Source organism: Phalacrocorax carbo, chromosome 1 (assembly GCF_963921805.1).
Source record: "Phalacrocorax carbo chromosome 1, bPhaCar2.1, whole genome shotgun sequence".
Classification (NCBI taxonomy): domain Eukaryota; kingdom Metazoa; phylum Chordata; class Aves; order Suliformes; family Phalacrocoracidae; genus Phalacrocorax; species Phalacrocorax carbo.
The window spans coordinates 51,266,785-51,293,512 of NC_087513.1; the positions used below are offsets into that span (position 1 = coordinate 51,266,785).

The window sequence follows — 26,728 nt, forward strand, 5'->3', positions numbered from 1 at the left end:
TCTGTGTCCCAGTGTCACCCTGGAGGGCAAAAATAGTCAATCTCGGCCTCTCCTGGAAGAAGAACCACAGAGGGAGACAAACAGCAGAGCCGGCTGTTCACAGTGTGACACTGGAGCACAGAAGCAGGCTCATGTTCAAACCACAGCAGTGCTCAAGGGCAGGAGATGGAACTGCTGGCCTCCAGCCCTAGGGTGTGAATTGCTCACATAGAAATCAAAGAGCTGTGCTCTCTGGGCTGTGCTACAACAGCGCATCAGACTGGGAAAACTTCAAAAGGTCCTTCCGATGTTATTGAAGCTACCAGGCAAGGAGGTTCAAATGTGTTTTGGGAAGATTTGTCTCCTGGTGTCGGAGAAAAATATCCATGTACCTAATGTACTGCAGAATCTCTTTGGCTATAGTTTAGGTTTTAAGATAATAAAGCTCTTGTGAACCTCCCACGATCGCTACAGCCTTAGGGGTTTGCTAGATAAATGCCTCTGCATAGATTAGATGTGTTTTAGCGGGGGCAGTGAAATCTAGCTTCACGCATTGTGAAAACAGAAGGGAGTTTTGAGTCAAGGCTGATTCTAGTTTAAGCTGCTGATTCTGGGTTTGTTCTATTTTACCAATATTTGGTGATGAACCTCTGGGCTGCATGAGTCCCCCTGACAAGGGGAAAGCATGAAGCCCCATCCTGTTTCCTGCACAGGGCATGAACACTTGGGCAAGGACACTGCTCCCCATGCTCACTGACCCTGTGTTTTGGCATCCTCAGCAAAGCCTTGCTGTCCCTCCCCTGCAGTGGCAAGGTGACAAAACTTGTCTTCTGGTAACATGCCCTTAGCTTCTCCTTGTCTTGAGCTCAGTCTCTCCATTATAGGTCAACCTAGAGCTAATTTTGTCTAAGATGAGGTACTGATTTGTACGGGAATTTGCAGGGTTATAGCAAGCTAAAGCTGGGCTCTGCCATAGCTTTCGGATGCAAAATTAGCTTTGATTTGGTTACAGCAGTTCCAGTTAAAGGTTGTTTGCTGTGCCTTTTTCAATGTTGTTTTTCAAGAATGGAGACCAAAAATACATAAAATATTTGCTATTCCCTCCTCAGGTCTGCCTTTACTATCACGTATAATGCAATAACAGAAATTGGTAAACAGCAGATACTCAGAAATAACAGCCTGTGGGAGGAAGGAACTGGAAACTTCCCAACCTGTTCCAACTCCAATAATCTGGAAAAAAACCCCACATCTCAAGGTTTTTTTTGGGGGGAGGAGATAGAAGGAGTGGGATATTTGTCCCTCATGCTCTCAGCATGGGTTTGTTGTCTGCCATGGCAAAAAAAAAAGAAAGAGCAAACCTTTTATTTTGAGGTCAAGTTCACAACATGTAATAGCTAATAAAATTGTTCTTGGGAAAATCTGAGGTTAATCAAATACACAGTCTTACCGTAATTATTGCTTTAAATACAATTAAGTGTTTAATCAGTAGTTAGAAATGTTCTTGCTTTTGATGAGTAAGAGACAGATCTTTAATGACAGTGATCCTTTGCCATCTCTGTCTACATTTTACCTTTAAAATTGAGAGAACAAATAGCTTAACAGCCCGAAAAGAGTTTGCAGTTTGCTATAAATGCACGCAGAGGCTTCATAAGAGCAAACTGAATTCCTCAGCTGTATACGGGCAGATTCCTTTAATCAGTGCAGTCATGCTCACAGAAGTAAAAAATGGACCTGTCATCTCTGAGGAGCGGTTAGTCCACTGCTACGCTCCCATGGGAAAGGGAAAGGCAATTTTCCCAACCAAAGGAATTGCTCCATAATGTGAGAGATCATTGAAATGCAAGTAACAAACCAAAACAGATGAAATATGCGCAAAGTAAATAGATCAAAGACATTGAGATAATTAATTACCGGCGGTCCAGTTCTCAGAGAAAGACCGTTCATTCACAAAGAAGCCACTGTACCCGCGACTTCCCAATATTGGTGCCTACAGCATGGATTTGCTGATGTTTGTTAATGAGTAAAGACAGAATTATTATGCCAGAAAACTGGCTACCCTAAGAGTTTATGTTCTGTTGTGATGATGCCTTGGTCTGCAAATAAACTTTGCTACATTCATAACATTTTAGTTTAAGAAAAAGTGCCGAGTCCATTGTTGTGTTTACTAATGTGGATGTTTTGATCTCTATCTGCTAATCATTTTTGTGTTTACACAGCCATTTCAAAAGAAAACTCAACAATGTTTTGAACCCAAATTCTCTTAATTCTTAGTGCCTTGATACCCATCATTTTAATCCCATTAGCACAGCAGGAATATTTCTGCTGTAAGGACAGCAAGAGCGGAAAGGATGAAGCCCTGCATTAGTGCTGGCTCTTTGTCTGCCTGCACACTGAGACGGGCTTATCCCCTAAGGAAATATTGGAATGATATAAAATAATTAATTTCTTTTCTGCTGCATGCTCTGGTCTGATGGCGAGCTGAGCACCTTGAAGGCACAGTAAGGCTTGCGGCCACAGGGTTATTTCTGCAAGGAGTGTGATACCAGGCAAGTGTGAACAGTAAATTTTAGTTGCTCTGAGTCTGCAAACCCAAAGGTTTGCCAGGTGGGAGGATTTCCTGGGAGCAGGCACTAAGCTGAAAGGCACCAGAAGGAGTGAGGAGGCAAAGATGCTGATTGCTACCTGGGAGTGGCACTGGGCACCTACCTTCTGCTGAAAACACCAAGAGTTCGATTTAGCCATCAGGTATCTAAATCTCTTTGAAGACTAGCATTTGAAGCATCCTGGGCAAGCTGCATGTTTCTCAGAGAGTTTTTGAGGGATGCTGAGGGAGTTCATCCCACCCATCCCCAGCACCTTCTCCTCCATGACCTTCAGACCCTAATTTTGACTCCTAAACATTTATGGGTGGCCGAGGGCACAGGGCTGGGGGTCCGGGCCCTGCACTTTCTCACAGTCCTTAAAGGAAATCAAAACACTTTCCTGAGGAGAGGACTGGAATAGCGCTATGTATAAAGGAGTCCAGACAGTGTCGGGGAGGTCAGGACAAGTGAGAGGCAAAGTCTCTCATGTAGGTAGGTGTTAGTGATTTGGGACTTTTGATGTCCCAGCTCTAGCTCTGCATCCCCTGGAAACTCTGACTCCACTCAGGTGAGGCCACGGTGTTGTGGAGCTATCTGAAGGTTGCACAGTGCCATACATTGGGATTTCACCCACTGACACAGGATCTGTGAGCACATCAAGGGGCAGGCCAGGTGACTCCACCAGCCATGGAGGGAACAGCATTAGGGGCCAACAAGGGAGGGAGGGGACAACAGCCATGCTCCCCAAATGCCTGGGGAGCAGGGCTGGGAGAGAGAGCTGGAGGACGAAAGGGTCTTGGGGGGAGAAGGGGGAGCAACTGCCAGGACCTGAGGGAGGAGATTTGGAGAGCTCTGGGGTGGAGGGTATCTCCAACATGGATGCAGAAGATGGGAGGGCTCTGGGAAATGGGGGGTGCACAGTGCAGTGCCCCAGTTGGGAAGCACCGGTAGCTCTGGAGAAGACTGGGGTAATACCTTGGGGGGAGTGGGGCTTCATGTGAGTAGCAAGCCTGAGCTCTGCAGCATGTGGGATGCAGACCAGGAGCTTTGGGGCAAGAAGGATGTGGGATTCAGGAGGAAGAAGGCCATGTTGGGGTGCAGTAGTCTTTCTTCCCCCTCTCCTCTCTTTTTTATTTCCAAAAAACACAGCAGCCCTCACCTGGATGGATGGATGGATGGATGGATGGATGGATGGATGGATGGATGGATGGATGAATAATTGGCAAGGTGTGACTGGTTCTCTCTTTTCCAGGACTACCCCCCAAACAATTATATCCCAACATTCAAAACAGATGGACTTCCAAGTGTTTTCCTGTGAAAATTTGTCACAGATTCTCTTTCCCTTTTAACAACATCTCAGCAACTATTAAAACCCCCTGGATAAAGCGGTCTCTGTCTATTTATATGAACGAGGGGGCTGCAGCACATCAGCTGTGAGACTTTGGGTTTTGTATCTGGCAAAGACCCCACTGTTGTCAGTATGTAACCGTGTCTCCAGCTTTAACACTCTCCCAGAATAGTGTTCTCCCACCAGGTTATAGAGCCTAAGCCAAGGGATTTAAGGAGCAGCAAGTGATAGGGGACAAGTGTGAAGGCTTAGTTTACTTGGTTTAGCACAGACCTTTAATTTTAGCCACCACAAATATAATAAGGCCTTTTCTTTATTTATCTATGCAGCCATGGGGCAGAAAGGGCAGAGGAGCTTGAAAGACTTATTCATGCAAGCAGGGCTGCTGTGCTAAGTCCACTATTTACACACTGCGAATGTATTTCATTCACATTAATGAAATGTGGAGGAAAATGGATGCAAATCATGTGTATCCATCTCCACAGCAGTTCAGAGGCTGAAAGTGCAACCAGAGGCTGGCAATCTTTGTATTTTCCCTTCTGCAAAATGGAAAGCTGATCTATGCAGAAGGGCTGAAAGGGTTTTCTAAGCCATCCCAAAACAGAACAAAATTTGCTCATGTTCTGTGGCTCAGGGACTGCTAAAATAATTCTCTAACATCTCTCTGCCTGTTCTATTTTAAGCAGAATGATTTCCCAGCTAAGGGGAAAATAGTTCAAGTTTGAGACATTATTAGCATTTTTCAAGAATTCCTCCTTCCAGCCTCTTGCTTGTGCCAGGCAAATTGGTTTTGCTGAACTTCAGCACAGTTTATGCAGAATATTTCAAGGTGTTCCTGGCAGACCTTTGGGCTGTAGATTGGTGAAACCTTGGTGCGAGCACAGAAAAAAGGCAAATATGTAAGTCATCTTTGCAAGTTGCATCTCTGAAGTGGTTTAACTGTACCCATGCACCTTTCTCCTATTGATACCTGTAAGTCAGAGCAAACTGGTTTAAGATAAGAACTGAAAAATCAAGGCCAAAATAGCTGTTTTCCTTCCAGAAACCTGTGGCAGGGCTGGGCGGGGGAGAAGAGTGCTGTGTGACAGGATGCCACCTATTCTCAAGAGGGGGTCCAGCAGCCAGAAGGGACATGGGGACCCTGCCTGCGGGTCATATCTGGCTGTCACCGGTCCCCTCCAGCACCTGGGGACAGCCCAGCAAATGCTGTAGAAGCTGTGACAGCCATTCAGCTGCTCTTGCAGGTGCGTTTGGTGCTCCACATAGCCAGCGCCGGTCTGAGCAGAGGCCCAGAGCAAGGCATCCCCGCCATGCTCAGCCGCCAGTGCTGGGGACACTTGAACCAGGACTCTGCACAGCATGTCAGATGCTGCCGTGAGAAGACAAAGCGGTAAAGTACAGTCACCTTTCCGGCCTCTGCTCCCTGTCCAACAGCAGCACCCTTTTCCATCCAGCTCTGTCACAGCTGAAAATACACTATTAACAGCCTGCCAGTCCTACTGGGTGAGGATTCCTGAAATAACACCTTCTCCCACCCCTCCCTGCCTGGAGCAGGGTTATTTGCCAGCTCTACTCAACACAAGGACTAACCTGTACCATGGGAACACCTATTTAAAGAGGTACTTTTTTAGCTATTCCTTTTCATAGCTGAAGTGCTTGGAGAGAAGCCAAGAGTGATTCTCAGGCACCTCTGAGCCGCAGGGTAATTTGTCTGTAGCAGAAGCACTGGGATGTGGGGGTCAGGGTGGCAGAGGACCAGTTTTATCTGGCTTACAGATTTACAGTCTCTCTTTCCAGGAATATGTTCAGAACTACTCTGGTTCTAAAGGTGAATTTCTTTTCTTGGCCATCCTTGTTTTCCAGCTGATTTTCTGATTTCTGTCCTGGCTTGAACATCTCAAAAAAAGGATGCGTGCTGGGAAGTCACTGCTAGAAAGCTGCAGCCTTCCTTCTTGTCTCTTACGGATTATCAAGGCCGCTGAGAAAAGAACATGTGTTTTTCCTGCTGTATTAAATATTTTGAATGTATGCTAAAAATGTTAGTATGTTATTGAAGGGATAGGAATTTTTCCTTCAGGTGTGATGCCTTTAGGCCATTTGTGCTTCACACACAATTGCAGGTAAGGACTTGTTACACTGGCAGAAACACGCACTTAATGAAATGTTATTCTCCATCTATTGTAGTCAATAAGAGAGCTCAGCAGCCACTCAGCTTTAATGTATCCTACTTTTTCCTCAAAAGCTTTGCCCTGGAGTCAGAGCTGCAGCAAGGCTGGGGCAGGTGGGATATCTGTCCTCTGAGGAAGGTCCTAAATGGGTGCAAACATGCCAGGATCCCGCCGGCCACTCTGGGCACCTGGGAAAGCAACCAGGAGATGTGCAGCAAGCAGGAGGTGACAGAAGCAATGGGAAGGAGCCAAAGAAGGAGGAAAGGGCACTGAAAAGCTCAAGGAATAAAACCTCTGGAAGTAGAAGGGGATGGTGGGGGCAAGGTGCCAGATTTCACCCTCTCTCTGGTGCACCCTCTGCAGCATGATTTCACTTGTGGCCTGGTCCTTGCTAAAGCTGTACAGACCCAGTGCAGCAAGGAGGCTCCCTGGGAGGTCGTGGGTCCCCCTGGGTGAACTCTGGCAGCAGAACATGCACGGAAGGGCAGAGGCCCTGTGGGTGCCAGGCGTGGTGCCTCTCGCCCAGGGGTCTGGCACCCCAGCAGTGAGCCATACCTCACAGACACAGCCCCGGGGGAATACAGTCAGTCCCTGTGGCCCAGGGCGTTCGTGGGCCTGCTTCACAGCAGGAAAGACTAGTGGCACAAGCCCTTGTGCTTGGAGAATCCTCTTACTCCTCTCAACAGCTTTGCAGAAGTTGGTTATAAGCTGGCTGCTCTGCTCTACTCAGGTAATACCCTGACGGGGTGTCCACCTCAGGGGTACCAGGGCCCTTTTGGAAACTTTGGCTTTCCTTTCTGGCTAGCTTTATCATTAGTTGTGGTGCGGCTGTTTCATTCTCGTTGCATATTATTGGTTAAAATATTCCCATACTAGCTCATCTTTACCTTGAAGCCTCAGAGAGCCAGCAGGCTGAGTTCTCCTGAAGGTATTGATCAATACTCACAGATAAAGGCTGGAGTTTTGTAGTATAACTTGAACCAGCATCAGGTTTCATTTTGGTTTCTCGGTTTAGATTTAACTTTAGGCAATTTGACGACATTAAGGTAGCAAAGGGCACATTCCCAGATAGCTGCGCTCCACACGTAAGCACAGGCTTTCTTGCTGGATGTTGGCAGGGTCATATTGCATATCCACAGGCAACATCTTGGGGGACAGAGCGCATTTGGGGCTTCAGAGCTGATTAAAAAATTTCCGTGTGCAAGGAGGTTGTATCCATATGGATCTGCAGAAGGGAAGGATTTTGGGGGGATCACTGGGTTGAGCTGATTGTTCCTGAACCACGTTGTGTGCCACAGAGCTCATTGACTTGGCTGGAGGTAAGTGTCCTCTGCTCCCACAGCTGTCCTCATCACCTTGCAGAACCATGCCCGTATTTTGACTCCTGAACGTGTGGCCTCAGCATGGCCGGGCGCTGGTCCCAGCCTCTCCAGCAAGCAGAGCGTGTTGTTCCGCCTGTCTGCTCGCAGCTTTCGCCTTTCTTCTGTCCTCCTGCTATTCTATCGCTACCATAAAATGCAGTTCTGACCTTTTTTGTCCTCTGCAAGCTATTCATTTAAAATACAAATGCTGTCCTCAAACAGCAATCATTAATATGAGGCAGCAAATTCTTTTCTTTGTTCTTTACTGTTGATTTCCCCCCATTGGGAAACTGGGTGGCAGGAGAACTGCATAGCTGCAGGAGCAGCTTGCTAATTGCATACTTTCAAATACTAATTTGTATGGGTTTGTTTGGTTATAAAAGGGAAGAGAAACAAGCCAGGGGGTGATAAAAAAATGTCAAGGTTATAAACCCCACAGAAGCTCTCTGGCTTGGAATTTTTATTAATTATTTAAATGTAAATTGCTGGCCCACGGCTGCACATCCGTGCCCCCCGCTGAGTGCCAGGTAAAGCAGTGCAATTCGCCCTGCAGACCTTCAGTGCGGCACTCAAGCTGAGATGCTGAGCTCTGCCCTCAGCTGCCCAGGAGCAAGGCCAGTGAGATGCCAGCCAGGCCGCTGTTGCCATTGCGGGCAAAACAAAACTTACGGATATTCAGCTCTTTCAAGTGTTCAAGCCCTTGGGTACCAGCTCCAGATAGGTTATTAGGGATGTTTTTTTAAGCAGTTGTCTTTTTTCTCACTTCCAGGTTTTTTGCCATAATTGATGTCTTCCTATAGGTACTTCTTTGCCACCAAACAATGTCTGCCACTTTCTCTTTTGAAAAGGGTATTTTCCGATGCTGTCTTCTGAGAAGTTCACAATGCCCATGCATGGTACTCATGCATAGTGGGGGCATTTCTGCCTACAGCAATCAGCTCTGTCCTATTTGGACATTCTTATCACTTCATCTCCTTCCCTGTCTCTGTTTCTTGCAGTCACAGGTTTGGAGAAGTGCCCTGGCACCCTGACACCCAGCAAAAGCAGAGCACTGACAAATCTGATTGCCTTCCATGACAAAGTGACCTGCTTGGCTGATGTGGGGTGAGTGGTGGGCATTGTCTAACTGCACTTCTCCAAGGCTTTTGATACAGTTTCCCATATCCTTTTCCTAGAGAAACGGATGCGTTACAGTCTAGGCAAGTGGTCTGTGTGGTGGGTGGGAACGGGTGGACAGGCTGTACCCAGAGGGTGGTGGTAAATAGCTCCTTTTCAAACTGGCAACTTGTCACAAGTGGGGTCCCCCAGGGATCGATATTGGGCCCAACACTGTTTAATAACTTCATAAGTGATCTGGATGATGGGATCAAGTGTACCTTGATGAAGTTTGCTGATTATGCCAAACTGAGTGCGGAAATGGGCACTTCAGAAGGGAGAGCCACCATGCAGGAAGACCTGGGTAGGCTGGGAGAGTGGGCTAACAAGAGCCTTATGAAGTTCAACAAGGGCAAGTGTAGGGTCTTACACCTGGGAAAACATAATCCAGGATTGCAGCACAGGCTGCATTCTAGCCAGTTGGGGAGCAGCTCTGTGGAAAGGGATCTGAGTGTCCTGGTCGACAGGAAGCTCAATATGAGTGAACGGTGTGCTGTTGCAGCAAAGAAAGCCAACAGGATGCTGGGTTGTATCAACAAGGGCATCACCAGCAGAGATAAAGTACTCATTATCCCACTCTACTTAGCACTTGTTAGGCCACACCCAGAATACTGTGTTTAGTTTTGGTCCTCACTACACAAGATGTGGACAGGCTGGAGAGGGTCCAGAGAAGGGTCACAAAGATGATCACAGGACTGGGAAGCCTGCCATATGAGGAAAGGCTGAGAGAACTGGGTTTGTTCAGCTGTTAGAAAAGAAGGCTTAGGGGAGACCTTACCACCATGTTCCAGTATTTAAAGGGTGGTTACAAAGAAGATGGAGGCTCCCTTTTTGCAAGGAGTCACATGGAGAAGATGAGGGGTAATGGGTACAAGTTACTCCTGGGGTATTGCGACTGGACGCAAGAGGAAAATTTTTCACAATGAGAAGCAGTCAGCCATTGGAATAATGTCCCCAAGGAAGTGGTGGATTCCCCAACATTGGAAACTTTTAAGATTCATCTGGACAAGGTGCTGGGCCATCTTGTCTAGATTGTGCTTTTGCCAAGATAGGTTGGACCAGATGATCCTTGAGGTCCCTTCCAACCTGGTATTCTATGATTCTATGATCCCATGCTCACCCTCAGTGCCAGCACTGCTCTTGCACCCAAGGACCATGGCTGCCAGCAGCCCCTGCTGCCGGCAGGGATCTCCCCCAGCAGGGCTGCTGCCTGTGCAAGGGTGCCTTGAAATGTGTGCCAAGCCACTGTGAATGTGGCAGACAACCAGCTCTAAGGACCTGCTGTAGTGATCCCACATGAAGGATGTGACAGCGGCCAGTGCCAGGAAGAACCTTCCCAGGGCAGCGAGCATTGAAGGGATGGGTGCTGCACGGGGATCTGCAATTCACCGTTGTCCTGGTCAGAGCTTCCACCGTATCAGCAGCTAAAGATACCAGAGGGCTCCAAGGCTGTGAATGTGAGGGAGGCAAAGTCAAGGAAAAGTTTTATTAACGGTGTTATTTTGTGTCTGTTTGCATGGGAAGGGTAGCTATCTCTGTTTGTTCACTCTCTTGTTGTTACATAACCTGATACAGAGTCAAAATAGATTTTATTGTGTACCACTTGCATTAAAAAAAAATACTTTCCCAGTATATACCACAATAGGCCACTGTTGTTATTTCACACTCTGCTTAATAAAGTAATCATGGTTGAATGACAGCATCAAGGGGAAAAAGCATGCACAGGCACCAGCTCTCTTAAAAATAACTTATATTTTATTTCATTTATAGGGAAAGGTCAGAGTCATTGGCCAAGTCACACAGTTTGAGTGGGTTTACAGTGGAAAGCACCGTAACCACAGGACTGCAGCGACAAAACCAATATCTAATTATAACACATAAAAATGTTGTGTTAGCTGGGAACTGATACCTGAAGGTTGTTTCTCAGTTCATAATGAGCAGCACAGTGGATCCCTTGACAGGAATATTTGGGTTTTTTGAGGTATGTGATGCTTAATATAATTGGCCAATTAATTTCCTTAACTGGAAGAGAAAGGATGAGTCGGTAACCTTTATGGCTTGTTATTATTAAAATAGTGTTTATTCAGGGAGCAGCAAGGAGAGAATTGTAGTGGAGGTCAGTGCTCAGCAGCTTGTGAATTACTGAGATAAACCCACTGGGGCGCAGTGAGTAAGACCCGTAGCACCTCTGGTTTGCAGTAGGTGACCCTTGATGGTTCTCACACCTCCATGCTCTCTGTGAGGGATGCCCCCTGCCCCAAGCCTGTGGTAGGCTCCAAATCCACACTTTACATTTTTGTCATGGCTTTCATGTACTCTGGAAAACAGAAGGCAGGTGGATTTAAAAACCATAGAGTCTGAAGTGCCTTACTACCATACATTACTGGTTCTTAGCAGGCTTATTTCATGGCAGCTAAGCTGCCTGGGTGCTAGCACATGTGCTCCCCAGGACCTGGGTTGCTGTAGCCACAAGGTGGGCTCTGCCTCTGCCCCTGTGGTGTCTGCTGCTTGATGGTGGCTGGCTGGTGGAGGGGATGGGCTGTCCAACCTTCTGCAAAATCTGTGTCAGAATTGCGCAAGTGGGAGTTGTGGTGGTCTCACCATGAAAGAGCTGCTGGTCATGAAAGCCCAGCCCTGCTCCACTCCTGGGTAATGCCAGGGAAGGAAAACAAAATCTTCCAAGCAAGACAAGAGGGGATAGTGTGTCTTCCCCAAGCCCTGGTCTCCCTGGAGCCCTCAGACCCTGCAGTCCTTGGGGTAAAAACTCTTTGGGCAGCATCTAGTATAACCGAGTACCAGCCTCCACCAACAAGCTGTGTGCAATTGCTGCAACAACTAGGGAGGGGGAATTAGGAAGACTATAGCCCTGTTACTCCCCAGTCTTCTTCCACAGATGTATCTCCATGGACTACAGATAATTCAAATGAAAACGTTTCTTCAGTACAATGAAGAAACATTCAGAAGATTTCAGAAACTATACGAAAATCATGGTAACACTCACAGTCCTTTATCAGCAAAGCAACAGGCTCTCTTCATTGCAGTTCAGTCAGAAAAAAACATCCTTAACATAACATGAATGCAGAATTCTTGCTTCGCCAGGTGAGGGAAACTCAGGGATTAGCCATGTAGGTTTATTTTTCAGGATGTTTTGCATAAGCTGTCCCCCAGAATATGCCTTGCTGCTAACTTACACTACAGGAAAAATAACAGGGCAGAAATTGTAGCATAAAGCAAGAAGTTATCTCAGTTGTGGATTCAAGCTTGAAGCTGGCATCCGGCTGGCAGAGACTGGATGGCTATTAAATATGTCAACAACCCCAGATAAATGCCAGGATAGCCTTGTGAACAGGAACTCCTGATGGTATTTTCTCTTGTACTGTTCCTATTTTAGTAATATTTGTTTTCTCTCTATTTTGGATTTTATATGTGGGGGGGAGGGAAGACTCTGCACAGCTAATAAAAACAGAGTCCTGGAAGGAGAAGAATGAGGATGCCAGATGGTCACTCCTCCTTTGCTCCTAGCTAATATAACTGCTGCATGTTTGATTTCTTTCCAAATCACAGAAGGTTTAAATGACAGGTATGGTATGTCCTTGGTGTATGTCATCATCTGCCAGGTATTCAAGAATTTCTAAGGATTTAAGCTTGCCTGCTGGTTGAATACAGGATGAGCAGCAATCCCTATTCTCTGGCATGTGTAGGGCTTCCCTGAGGGTGGAAAGGGAGACTGGAATTTAAAGTGATTCTCATTTATTTAGTATTTCCCTGTACAAAAGCCGGGAGTTTTCCAAAGCTGACTGGAGTGCAGTCATTTGTGGAGAACAACCTGTGGCTGCTACCTGGGTTATGTCGGCATGTAACAATACCTGTCTGCCTCATGAATGTCAGACAAAGCTGTCATAAATCTTCAAGCCCAGCAGTAAAATTAATGGGAATTGCAGAGAGCAGGACCTTGTCAGCTTCATAATAGGTCTGTGGGTGGAAAAAAAATTCCCATGCTTTCCTTCGGGCATTAGGCAACCCAGCTACTGATGCTCAGTGGCCATTATCCAATTATAAGTGCTTTTTTGCTCAGAAGAATTTGGTCGTTATCGCTTTCAATGTGTCAAAGTTAAATAGTCACCAGTGTGGAGCGCAGGCAAGGGAGCAGACCCCGTTGCAGTCTGTGGCAGAAGTCCCCCGGGCCATCTCCTCCCCTCACCCTCGAAGCTCTTTCCCATATCACTTGTATTTTGTCATTTGTAATATTGCTTTGTCATTTCAGAGGTGACTAGGGCGCAGCGAGGCCAGCCTCTTCCCTCTTCTGCCCCGTCCAGCTGATCGGTATCAGCCCGGGTGGGACGTCCTGTTTACATCCCGGACCAGGACTGGAAGTGCTGGCCCATTCCACCGTCCCAGTCCCCGGTCCCCGGAGCGCTGCCACAGGGCGTCGGGCTCCTCAGAGCGCCAAGGCCAGGCTGTTTGTCTGTGCTGCATTGAATTGTATTTACAGCACCTTTCAGGGTTTCTGTCGGTCACCCGCTGCGACCAGAGAAATATTTTTTCCCCCTCTGCTGCATAACTTGGCTTCTGTTTTCTTGTTGTTGTTTTTTTCCTCCTGCCTTTGTAGCTGTTGGCTGCAGCCAGGGCCAAGTCACGGGGCAGGATGTGCTGCTTCTCTGGAGGTACAGACATGTGAATAAATTACACAGTTTTCAGGAACTTTTCTGGGCCCTGGAAGGTGATCATCTCTACTGCCAAGCTGTTAGCATAGCTCCTGGCACAGCTCTGGCCTGCACCACTTCATCCCTTCCCAACCCCCTGGCCCAGGGGCTGCCGAGGGCCAGGGTCCTTCCCAAAATGTCTGTTTCAGAGATGTTTTGTGGCTGCAGAGCAGCTCTGGGCATGCTTAGTTTGCACATGGAGCTCCATGTGAATGCTTTCAAATTCCTTAGGTGGCTGCCAGCTGAGTGCATTGCAGTGACCAGGCTCGGGGTCCCTCAAATTGGCCTCCATGTTCCCATCACCCCAGTGGCTCTGGGAGCCTTTTTGAGGACCTGCTTTGCAGGTCAAGAGACGACCCCCTATTGCAGCTCTTCGGGAGAAGGGGCTGGTCAGGTCCAGGCAGCCATGCTGAGCAAGGGGTGATGATAGCGATGCCTTAGGTTTCCTTGTCTCCTACTGCTGGGGTCCCTTGTCCCTGTGTTTGTCTGCAGCTGCAGATGAATACTGCCAATGTCCCTGCTTGGATAACGTCCCTACCCCTGCACAAGGTGGGTTTAATCCCTTGGTCTTCTGCCAAGAGAATCTTGGTGATGCACTTCAAGCTACAAAAGCACCTGTGCATCTTCTTGCCCCCTGACCTGCGCCTGCAGGGCAGTTAGGCAGCTGTAATGGCCCCCAGGGCCTGGGCTCCTGGGTCTTTTCTGCAACCCTGGGGCAATCAGGGGATCCTTGCCCAAATGCCACCTGCCACCTGCACCTCACATTAGGTGGGACAAGTCTCCAGTCCTTGTTTGTGTACCTGAAATACTGTTTCCTTATCTCCTGCAGGTGTTACTCAGATAAAGCCCAAGCAGAGATGACGCAGCAGATTTGACCACCTGGAGGCTGCACAAATGATCAAGGTCCAGAAGCAAGCTGCACCTGATGCAGGAGAGAAGAACCAGCTCCTGTGAAGATCAGAAGACGGACAGCAACTGTGGTTTTTTACAGCTATACATTTTAAGGTTAGAGTGTTAGAAATATCCCCTACCAAACCAGGTAGGGATGATGTTTGTGAATCAGGTGAAGGAAATGCAGTGATGAATGTTCTTTACTCCAGGTTAATGCCTGCCTAATGGACAGTTGCTTGGTTTTGATCTGGTTTTTGATCAGTGTGTGTCCTGAGCCTGGAGCTGGACTGTGTTTTGCACCTGCCGAAAGGGGTACATATCCATGTTCACAGCAAGTCAGTTCAGGGAAACTTCACTCATGTTGGGTTTAGGAACAATTTTATTCTTCTCAGCAATTTTCATACAGATCCAAGGGCCTTTGGCAGCCCTGTTTTCCAGATGACTTAAAATCCAGGTCCTGTGTTCAATAAGTACATATGACTTCTATGTATAAGACTGAGAGAAGAGGTCAAAGACAGAAATGCTGGCAGTGTGAGCAACCTGCCCAGTCAGATATGTGAGCAGGGAAAATGCCATCTGGGAGATGAAGCAGTGAGCAGTCCTGTAGGGATGCACATGCACACCCCTGCATCCACACCTACACCTCCCAAATCTCTTAGCAGCCTGATAAACTTCTTTTACACATCTTCTACTGCTGAGAAAGTGACCAAGTAGAGCTTAGAGATGCCTTGAACCATAGATCACATTGCAGTCAACAGGACTTGGGGACAACAAAATCTTCCCTGGCCTATGTGCATCAGTGGGGCTTAAGTGTATCCATGAGCACATCACGCCTGTGAGCACATCTTACCCATGAGCACACCACACCGATCAACACATCATGTCTGTGAGCAGCCCAGAATGATTTTTGCTCCAAAGAAGCCACCGGGGTAATGGAAGAGTGAGGAAAGGGACATGGCCTGGAGCTGGGCGGGGGACATAGAGCGGTTCTCCCAATGCCTGCTGCAGCATGTTGGCCTCTTGGCCATGCTAACATTTTCAATATACCAAAACATTTCCCATATATAGTATATTTCCCAGCCTGTGAGCCTTGCCGAGGGCTCATTGCCTTCCCTTGAAGCAATAAAAGGCATTTGTGATGTTTCTGTGCTGAACTGTGGGAAAAGACCAGCAAGAAGCTGTGACCCCTGGGCAAGGGCATGCTTTGGAAACACCGTCATCGAAAAATCAACACATCAGCCCAGTAGGCCCACAGGCAGCCGATCTCCTCCTGCCTTATCAGACAGAAGACTCCTCTGGATGCTGGGGCAGCAGCCACTGGACATTTTTGGGATGTTTATTCTATCCAGTGTTGATACTGAAGTCAATACCATAACTAAAAACAAAGATTTGAAAAAAAAAATACACTGCAGCTATTTGTTCCTGAGTTGTTATGTTTACCCATACCAGCCTGGCTTTCCATTTAGGCAGGCTAGTAGTACCAGATGTTCAGTCATTTTCAGCAACATGGTCATATCCCAGAAGATTCAGCCTGCCGGAGCAACTATATTAAACATGCCTGTAATTTTCCACTGCATGGAAGATCACGTTCCTCTGGGGCAAGTGATGGCTGACTGGACGGGCCCCACGCATGTGCAACTGGCACAGTCCCGAGCCCTTCCCAACTCTCGTGGTGGCAGGAGGGGACACAGTTTCTGCAGCTCGCTGGGGCTTGCTCTGGGAGGTTGCAAGGACAGAGTAGGTCCCCATCATCATCAGTTCCTGGGAGGTGATGGGACAAGTTGTCGGGGTCCATGGGTTGCCCGGTCGCCCTATGGCCAGCTGCTGCTGCAGGGAAAGATGCGGCTGGGGCTGCAGGCAGGTTTTCCCCTACCCTTCCTTGCACTCGCAGCTGGTAGGCATGGATGGTGTCTGTTAAGGTGGTCCAAAGAGAAAATGCTCTTTAACAGAATAAAAGCAGATGTTTCACCTGAACACCTCTGTCCCATCACTTTGTGCTTCCTGCTAAATGAGTGGGTAGAGGTATTCAGCCCACAGGCTCTGCAGAGCCTGGGAGCGCTCACCCCATTTGCAGATGTTTACTAGCAAGCAATTGAGTGTGTAAGGTGCCCTCCCGAGGGTGAATGTGCCACACCTCTGAGTATAGCCTCCTCCAAGCACCTGGCTTCAGATTAGTGAAAACTGATGGGCAGATCTGTGTGGTTGTCCTGCTTTCTTCCACAAGTAGCAGTGGTGGCAGAGGACAGTGGAGAAAGCTTCACTTGCACAGCAGCACATGAATTTAGCTCAGTGCCTGGTCCTGACAACCCTCATGGCACAGTATTTGGGCTCAGAGAGATGCACGGTGGAAGGAGGGACTGAAAACTTGTTGTTGGGGCTGGGTGTTCCCCTTCTCTGTGCTGTAGCATCTGCTATGGATCATATGCAGACACACTGGATGGGCTGTATTTGTGATGTGTGCTTTTGGTCTGTGATGTGTTGGCAGCTGGCTCTAACCACCCGCTTTACCTCCTCCAGCCCAAGTGCGTGTCATCAGCCGTGTCACTCCTGCAATGCTGGCACACAACCAGGAGCATGGGGGCTCTGGCAGGCAGCCCTAGCCCCTATCACTGACCCTTGGCCACTGCTTACGTCTAGCCTCCTGCACTGGAAATAGGGATGGCTGAAGACTCCACCATGCGTCCTTCAGTGGCAGGGAGGTACTTGCTCTTTAGGTGCAGGTGAGGCATGAGGACAGCACAGGGATGCTCTGGGCAGAGCTGCTGCAGCTCCTGGTGCTGCTGCCACCACTTTGGTCCCCAAAAACCCGGCACCCGCCTCTGCTTTCCTCATGCCAGAGCAACAGGGTCCAGAGAGGGGCAGCTTGGCCTCTGGTGAAGTTGCCAGCCTTGCCTCCATCAGAAACTCTTGTATGTGAGGCCAGAGGGGTATTTCTGGAAGAAAACACCCTTTCATGGATGCTGCTGCCAACTCTGATTATGACTGGGTTGGTTTTCCTGCTGCTGATTTTTGTCACACAGCACGACTGGTCAAAGCATTGCTACTCCTGGAGTTGTCAAGCAGTAAATCTACTCTTCAGGTGGGTAGGGAAAGATATCTTATTCTTATACATGTAACAGATGGGATTAAACAGAAAAACCAGGCAGGCTGCTTCCATGAACTCACTCAATTGCAAAGATTTACTGTCCAAACAAGCTTTTCTCTCTGAGAAGGGCTTGGCTGGCCATCTTGTCACTGTGAGGTGACCTCATATGGATGGAGGGATATGCAGCTTGCCCGCTCACGGTAAAGGGACATTTCTCCTTCCAGCCAAAATCCCCTTACAGAAATCTTTCATGGGCAGATTTGTCCTGTGGAAGTTAATCCTTTTCCTTCATAAGACCATCAATGACCAGACCCAAGGCTAGGGCTGGGGTCAGACAAGGTTCCATAAGCAGTGTCTGCCACTGCTGGAGCCATCCCAGTTCCCTGCAGTGCTCAAGCTGGCTGGGACTGTGGGCCTCTCCACTCACACCCTCCGGCTTTCATGATGCCACATTAACCAACTAGCCATTGCAAATGCAGTTTTAATTACACTAAAATAAAATTAAGCTAAAAATATGTCAAGCAGGTAAAACTGCAAAGTTTTAATCAAAATGGAGATACTGGAGGCGCTTAGTCTCCAAGTGTCGCCACAGGAGTCGTCTTTCCCTGCCCTCTCCTCCAGCCACCAGCGAGATGGGTGCTGCTGCAGTGTGGTCACTGATTAACTGCCCACCTGGGGAGGTGCTGCCCATGTTGTGCTATGCCTCGACCCCCTGGCTGCTCATTTCTGATGCTTGACTTCACTCTGCTGTGTTTTTATAGACCTTTTGCCACAACACTCATTTCCCACAGCCTTTTTTTTTTCCTTTACAGTTTCAAATGTAGGGAGTGAGCCTGATTTCTGCCATTGCTGGCTTGCTTTATGGGTAACTTCTCTGCATCTCAGCCACCAGGCCTGTGTGGATGCAGTAACTGGCCGGCTTTGAAAATATTTAGGTACAATTCCCCTTCTTATGAGAAAAGCTTATAAGCCTCCCAAAATAGAGTTGAAATGGGATTTCTGTGAGCCATCCATGCTACCTGGCTTTTTACCATATGGTGAATATTATGTTCCAGAGAGGAAAATATCCCCCATGGCAGCTTCTTCCTATCCAGCTCCATCTTCACTGTGCTCTCTAGTGCTGGCACAAAGACTACTTTGCCAGTGGCATAAGCAGTAACACGAGATTAAGATGTTGAAATCATATTATATTTATTATATTACATACATGAGATACAAAAACAAATTACCAAAATAGTATCATTTTTTTTTTGTGAGTCCACAGGACGGGACCTTGAAAGAAAAATACATACGTAAAGCAGATTGGTAGACTCGTGACTTTTCTGGTGTTGCATGTCTTCATTCTCTTTCCCCTCATACTTATGAACAAAATACTCTATGCAATGTGGTTTAAAGATGCTTATCAGAAAAGATATATTTTAGTGCTGAAAACTGTAGTAAACTGTGCTATATTCCATACTGGTGTTAATGAGGAAGTATAATGGCCGTATATATTGCAAACAGTAACACAGAAAAAGAAAAAGTTCAGTTTTAAATACTAACATAAAATTAAAATAAACTCCAGGCCCACCATGAATCGCTGGGTTGTGATATGCAAATGTGAGTCCTTTTCATTCTCCACATCCACTCCTTTTCCTGCAGGCAGAGTTTTTCTCTTCTGGCAATTGCATTTTTTGTCTCAAAGTCTCTTCTTCTCACGCTGCTTGCGAAGTCTTGCTGGAGTCCTGCCCACGGGGTCCAAGTGCTGGTCTGAAGCTGAGACTTCAGTGCAAATACTTTATCTTTCAGATTGTATCCTCAGATACTCTGAGTGGCCAGTGCCAGGCTGGCCGTTCCCTTTATACCGTTAACACCGTCCAACTGGGAGGGTCTTCAGGAGTGCTTCTGTTTCAGGGAGCTTTTTTCATGTGCCACCTTCAAGCTCTTCTCTCCCAACACAATTAGACTTCCCGCACCGTGAAGAGGCAGGTAGTAAAGTGCTTTATACAATGAAATATTTACACTAGTTTGTTTTTTAACACTTCAAGGGCAAAAGCTCAGAGACACTGCACCCTCCAGAGCCGGCTCTTCTCTGTGGGCATGCGGTGGGTAGAGAGCTGGCCTCTGCCTTGTGCCACGCTTGTGCCAAGGCAGAGGGATTCGGTTCACTCCAGCAGCTCCATCCTCACCAGCACTGGCAGAGAATGTAGCTCCCCGAAACCTTCCGTGGGTCCACCAGGTTAAAAGCACCTGGTGCCCGATTCTCTTTGACAGGTGCTGTGTCCTAACCTGAGGGGGTGTTTCTAAAGAGCGGTCATCGCTGCCATGCTGCTGTCAGTGCCTGCCTGCCTCTGCAGCCATCACCTTCCCCACAGCATCCTCTGGGAGCCTCTGGAAGTCACCCAGGATCTGCACCAGCAGCTGTGTTTTGCTTTTCACCTCTAGCTCGTGGGCACGCTTTCCCTCTCTAGGGTGGCAGTTTAGTCCGGGGTGATCAGTGGCTTCATAGGAGTTGCTCCAACATTGCACTGGAGCGAGACAAGCGTCCGCCCTTCCTTTTGTTTCCCTCAACATAACGATGAGCTGGGCTCAGGCGAGCCCCTGGCAAGGAAGCTACAGGCGAGTGAATGAACATTGGCCGGGAAGGGTTAAATTAGACAGCGCCTACAACTCTGAATGCCTCGCTACATGTTTTGGCACTATTTTCTTACATTCCAGTTTTCATCCTAGAGGTCTTCTCTCTGTGAAGGCTGTTGCATTTGATGCATAAAGAAATGCACTAGGCAGTTGTGCACCTCTAGTTGCAGTCTCTTTTCAAAATCTCCAGGACCTTTCTTCCGAGAGCTGACTTCCACTGATGGACAAAACTTTTCATGTTGACAATGAGTCTGCCAGTTCGGACATCCTCGTGTCCTGCCACGAGGTATTCCAAGCCTGCAAACCAGCAAAGTGGTCAGGGACTGCACAGCACTATGCTTAAAAGGCCTATTGACACTGCAAAGTCAGCCTGGATATCTAATCCCATGCAAAATGCACTTATATGAAGAAATACTTATACATATTGATTCTCTCATATATCTGTGTATCTATACCTCTATCTATATCTATGGAAAAATGACCCCTGTGGCGCTTATGTTGGTGAGATGCAGTATACAAACTTCGATTTTGTTAACTTCAGAATATAAATGGAAGCTGAATTCTGATAGCTGAACTACAAGCTTTCGTACCTCATTTCGGAACTGCTACCACCTTCATTTGGCAGCCACGTACCTCACCCCTCCCTGAATATTCGTGGGCCTGGAGATCGGTCAGTTCAGCACATCCCAGCAGTGACAGCACAGGATGGCCCAGTGCTGGTGTCTTGCTCCAAATGGCGGTGCCCTGTTGCAGGCAACGGCACGCTAGACCCTGCCGAGAAGCGATACTAGATTTGCCAGCACAAACACCCTAGAAGAGCCTGAGAGGGGTGGAAGCCACACTGAAAGTAGCTGCATTAACTTCTGCCTCTCCCAGATGTTTTAGAGCAGCATGTGGCAAAGCCCTCTCTGGTGTTCAGAAGGTGCCAGAAAGGGCGGAAGGGCAGCCCCATAGCGTCCCGCTGCACAGGTTGCCCCAGGCATCCAGGTCCATTCCTGGCTTTCGGGGCACAACTCAAAGAGCGCTTGGAGCCAGGCAATAACTGCTAAGCTGAATTAGCTAAAGAAACACTGCCACAGATCCCAACAGCCTAAATGGGTCACAAACGTGCCATAAACCAGGATAACCAGGAGGATAATTCCTCCTGTGGCAGGAGGAGCTCCCTGCCAGGGCCAGCATCCTGCTGCAGCACACGTGGGGTACAGCAAGCATGAGACCCCTCCCCATACATCCTCTTCCTTGCACTGGTCTGGGGAGCACCACATGGAGGTACAAACTAGCTTGGGAGAGATGGGTCTCCCTCAGTGCTCTCGGCCGCCCTGCTCTGCCCTGGCCACAGCGGGGGGTCTGCTCATGTCTTCTTGGTTTTTCATTTTGTAGTTCGGAATAAAGGGAGAGTGTCCCCTAGTTAAAGGTCAAGCATGTTTTTCTTTAATTCAATACAATTTGTTATCTACTGTATCTGAGTTTTTGGGCACACACATTATCTCTTCTGCCAAGTAAACACAGGATATGTGTATGGCAGTATCACCCTTTGCAAGACATTCATTTTGGCCATGTCAAGCCTACTGTTATAAACATCACTCTTCAAGGGCTCCTAAATCTACCTCCCCTGAAACAGAAAAGTGGCATGCACCCTCAGAGAGCAAGCAAATATTGCTGTAGTTGCTGATCCAGTAGGGATTTCTAGATTTTCAACCAGATGTTACAGAAGTGTAAAAATGAATCAAACGACTGAGATGCTGCAAGCCAGCTCTTCAGGCTGTGAGTTTTGCCCTGCGTTGCTGGCAGGCAGCTCTCTTCTTATTTGTGTCTGTGGTTGGAAGAGCCAAGGAGAAGCAGGGCTCCCTTTCCCTTGCGTTCAGCTGAGACTTTTAAACCTTTCATCTCAGTGTCCCCCCAGAAGTCCAACCTGCCTCTGTGGGTGTGTGCACAGGGGTAGGTGTGCAAGGGTAGTGAATATCCTCTTGTAGGAACTTAAGCACATTTATCATCTGCAAATGGCCCATGCAGATTTGATAAATGCTTGGAGCTTCCATCATAGCTATATGTCAGGAAATTGTTTTATGTGAGCTTGGCTTTTTATCCAGCTGTTGTTGGTTTATTCATTCAGAGGTCATAAGCTCTTTTTCTGAGAGAGGGATAAATCTGCTAATATAGTATTGCTGACCATCCAGAAATGAATGTGGTAGCTAAAGAAAATAATGAAATTTTAAAAAATATTTGGGATCCTTTTTTTCCCACTTTGAAATGGTTGAATCTTAAAAATGCACTCTGTTGATGTTTTCAAGTTTCTTGTTAGGACCAAACTTCACAACTTCTTTCCAACATGAAAGCTGAGATTAATTTATATATTCATGGGACTCTGGCAGCTGCATTTCAAGAAAACACCAAGCTTTGCAGTGTAATCATGAGAGCTTGCAAGGGGTAACACCCAATGTGTCAGATGCCTGGATTGTCCCTAAAGGCAATTGTACCTCCACCCTTCTGCTGATGTCCAAGCCATCTTCATCGATTCTGTGATTAATGCTGTCTTTTCCTCTGCTGGGGAAAATCAGTGAAGCTCCTCTGAAGTTAGTGGAGTTGAAAAGTCAGGTGTGGGACTGCCCTGCATGATCAGTGTCTGGCAGCTTCTGTGTCATTCCTCCATGTTCATATTAAAGCTTTCTTGCTTGTGTTTGCATAGCATATGTAAAAATAAAACACTTGTATCTATTTAATTACAGATTTATGGGGTTTTACCAATATCCAAAGTCTTACTGTGCTTAAATAGCAGAGTTCTGCCTAACGCTGCTGATTCATCTGACCCTTGCACCTGACAAAACTTCCTGACTACAGCTGTGCTATCACAGCAGCTTGCCTTCAAAGCTAAAGACGGTCACTCTGGTGGAGATGAAAGAAGACTGCAAACACCTCATCAATGAATAACCTTTCTGTGTGATCCAGCTTTGCAGAGAGCCCTTTCCCCGCCAAAGGAAGTTCCTAGTGCTACACATGTAAGCGACATCTCAGCACTGAAGTTGACATTTTGATCAGGGATTTCCAAGTGATGTGTGCGTGTTATGGGAAAAAAACCCACCTTTCTCTGAATTAGTTGGTAACTGTTGGTTTATCTCAGAGTTGTAAAGAAAGGTGTGTCAGCTGGAGCTTAGTTTTGCTCTATTGAAGGAAACCCTAAGTCTGCATCTCCTCGTCCGTACCAGAGACTACATGGACAGGTTTAACCACCACTGGTTATCCTCCATTTCAGTGAAAGAGGATGAGGAAAAACCTGTGAAGCCAAAGCTGCCCTCTCACTGCATAAGAGAATCTCTTCCAAATCTTGTAGATGCAAATTAGTGTTACTTCCAAGGAGCCATCTTCCCCTGAGTTTAGATTAGAACTTCAGTACAATGTCATGACTCAAATTAGATTTAAACGTGTTTTTATGGATTCAAATTAGCATTAGTTTTGAAAATGTATGTCATGTAGTCATGGCGTGGTATGTACCTCCCTCCCTCTGGGAACAGACTGAGACTGGTAAAGCTCTAAGACTGTTACTATGCTTCATAAAGATAAATGTGTGTTTGAAAGACTATAGAATGAATAAAGTTTTTCTCTACAAAATTCAAATCTGATGGACATTGCTGTTGGAATCCAAATGATGTAACAGCCAATAATTTAATGAACATTGGGCTGCAATCTCAGCTCATTGGCATGAAGGGACAGAGGGATGGGAATGAAATCTCTGTAAACGTGGTGGGGGTAAACTGCTCAGGGCGTCAAACCTACCAGGATTGAGGATGGGACAAGTGCAGCCTCTGTTAGTCCAGGATTCAGGGTAGAGCATCCTCTTGCCCCGGAGGATCTTCAGCTTTGTAGATTTCAAGACTTTCTTGATCTTCACATTGACTTCTGCATGGGAGCCTTTGTCATGTGCTGACAAGACCTTTGCCTTGATCACTGCGAAGACACGAATTCAAAACCAGGAATATATAAACTGTTTACAGTACTCTCTTTTTTTTTTTATTTGGTCTAATGCAGGTGTCTGGGTGAAGCAGTGAGGACAATTCATTACAGTGGAGTTAGTCCGATGCTCCTTGCTGTGGAGCCTGGGGTCAGCAAAGCCACTCAGGGAGCACATACATCCCCATTCCCGTGGGCAGGAATGCTGCTGGCTGGTTTGGCCATGACCCCTGGACCTGCCACGCAGGCTGTGGGAGATGTCCAGTGGCCTGATTTTCAAAACCTGTGAGGGTCCCATTTTCTCCCAGAGCTCAGCAAAGACTTTGGCTTCCTTAGTGCTTTTGGAAATCAAGTGGAAATCCTTACTTTTAGGGATGGACCTGGAGACTTTACCAGCCTCAGCCCTGGTAGGCCAGGCAGCAGGCAAGAGCATGAGGGGCTGCTCCCAGCCTACCCTGGTGAGCACTCCTGCTGCTGGTCCTCCTGCTTTGCAGAATTGCCAAATCCAAATGCAGTGGTAGAGACTGAGATGTTGGTGAGGACTGAGGTAAGTCGTGGAGTATTTTGAGCTCACAGATACCCACAAGCACCCCACTGCTGCCTAGTATCCCACCTGCTGAGCCCCTCTGAGGTGGAGGCTCAGGGCTTGGGTCCCACATGTGAGCTTCCTCCCAACTATGCTGATGCCTACACTGGTAGGTATCACCGTATGGTGGTGCTTTATTCAGTGCTGCACATTAGGAAGCTCAGCAAAACCTCTCCTCCTACAGCATGGCCTCGTGAAGCTTGTGATGAGCACCATACTTCATCTGTCTCTCCAGTTTAGCTGACACCTTTGCATGCTGAGCGATGAAAGGGTGGGAAGCCTGAGTGCACTTTAGATAAGATTTATTAACTTGGGGGTTTTGTGACTTTTTTTTTTTTCTTTTCTTATCTTTTGCAAGATTAAACACGGGCACTATCGCGGCCAGGAGCAAAGCAAAACAGAATCAGATTTTTTCCTAATATCGCTAAGCCAGTGCTACATTTCAACAACTGGCGGCCCCTTGAACTCCACTTTGTGGGTTGCTCCGCAGCCTGCAGAGGTAGGGGTTATCTCTCTGTGCATTTTCAACTTCGGTGTGAGACGAAACAGGTGCAGGAGACCCCTGTGAAGACTGTGAAGGAAGGGAGTGCTACACAGAACATTCCTTGCTCTGCTGTGGTATGAAGGAGGCGGTTCACTGGCACACACCGGAAAGGTCTTGGGAAACAATGTGCCTCCTCTCATTCATTTAAATCCAACAGACACACAGACAATATATATCACCCCATTGCAACAGCTGAGCTTTGTTGACAGGGGGAAGCTCACAGTAGCTGCCAGAGCCATCTTCTCTATATAGTGGCTTGTGTGGTGATCACTGTCCCTCCTTACATTCAGTGTAATTCAGATTTAGTGATTTCTAGACTGTTCTTGGGACACCTGGTCTACAGACAGAGTTTTAGTGACCCCTTTTTGGCAACAGTGCTTTCCAGTCTGCTCCGACCTAGACAACCTCTTCCAGCTCTTGTCCTCCAGTGATTTTGGCACTGGCGTATTTTGGTAGCAAGAAAGGTGGGTAACAGAGCAAGATGCGTGACCCACCTTGACTTAGCACCATGGTATGGAAAGGTCAAAGATCTGCCCCCAGACTAAGTACCCCATGGGTTTTCAGGGACAGAGCGATGTGCACAGCAGCATCTCTCATGCTTTATACCCTTGCACCGCCTCGCAGCACCTCCGTTTACATGACTGCCACCTCACCCGAAACTCACCATAGGTGTATTTCATCCCGCAGAAGACCTTGGGACTCCCTAGAACTTGCTCTTTACATTCGCATTTACCTGGGGAAAGAGAAGGAAGCAAACAGCCGCGGATTGTACTTAAAACTTGGGAGCCCTTGTGGGCAGAAACTGGGGCCTGCCAGAGGTTTCCACATGGTCCACAACCCCCCGTGCAAAAAAAGCCCTGTTTTCAGATCCAGGCTGAATACACAATCTTAGTCCAAGGGCAATTATTCCTTGTTTACAATTTGAAGAGAAGGGAAACAAAGGCCTTATTATTTTGCCTCGGGATGCAAATAACACGCATGTCTTTCCCTGCGGTATTTTCCACACCATAATGTACCAGACAAAATTTAAAAGGAAATGTTGCAGAGGTTAAGGCAGATTAATGACTTCCGTGATCTTAGAACAAAGAATAACATGATATACTTATTTATGTTTAAAATGAAGTTGCCCAGACGAATGATGGAGCTTTCCCCTCAATTAACTCAATTATTGTATCTTTGAGATTTTATCATGCTGCCTTCTGAAAATGGAGGAAATGACGCTTGCCTGCTTGCATACAACGATTGCAAGGGAGGATGGCTTGACATTGTGCCGTGGGGACAAACTGCCTCACCGCAACCTCTCGCAGCACCCGCCTCCTCCAGACTGGGGGGGAAATAACTTTTCCAGCTGAAACCATAGCTGAAATGTTAGGCAATTTTGAATTGCATCGTAAGCTGCAGCTGGTGCCAAAACTGTGGCCATCAGGGAAATAAATTCTTATTTGGAAATTTCCAATTCCCTGGTTATAAAGTGGCAAAACCCATCCTCTAATGAATGTTGCTGGTTTGTCCAACATGTAGTCGTTCTAGTGGATACAAAGACACATTTAAAACATGATGGACAAAGTAGAGAGAGCGTTCAGCCTTGAAATTCAGAGCTGGGGCTGCAAATTCAGGGAGGCAACTCTTGCCTTACCAACAGCTAAATACTGGGTGCAGGCTTTCAGCATGGAGCATCTGCCTAAAGGGTCTGCACATCCTCATGTTTATGGGACAAGCAGTAAAGCCCCTCCAGCTCATGGAGGGGAAGGAGGTGGTCACACAG

The 26,728-nt window shown here is 47.3% G+C and overlaps 1 protein-coding gene across 2 annotated transcripts in view; it reads right to left on the bottom strand.

Moving 5' to 3' along the window:
- Positions 1 to 18,442: 18,442 nt before the first annotated feature.
- The window catches only part of NTN4 (netrin 4), a 50,997-nt gene continuing 42,711 nt past the window's right edge, over positions 18,443 to 26,728 (bottom strand). For both annotated transcript variants that reach the window (XM_064451167.1, XM_064451178.1), the window contains exons 8-10: positions 25,628 to 25,696; positions 23,660 to 23,830; positions 18,443 to 20,185 (exon numbers count right to left, since the gene is read on the bottom strand). In XM_064451167.1, the coding sequence (XP_064307237.1) occupies positions 20,049 to 20,185; positions 23,660 to 23,830; positions 25,628 to 25,696 (377 nt within the window). In that variant the 3' untranslated portion in view covers positions 18,443 to 20,048. The remainder of the gene's footprint in view (positions 20,186 to 23,659; positions 23,831 to 25,627; positions 25,697 to 26,728) is intronic.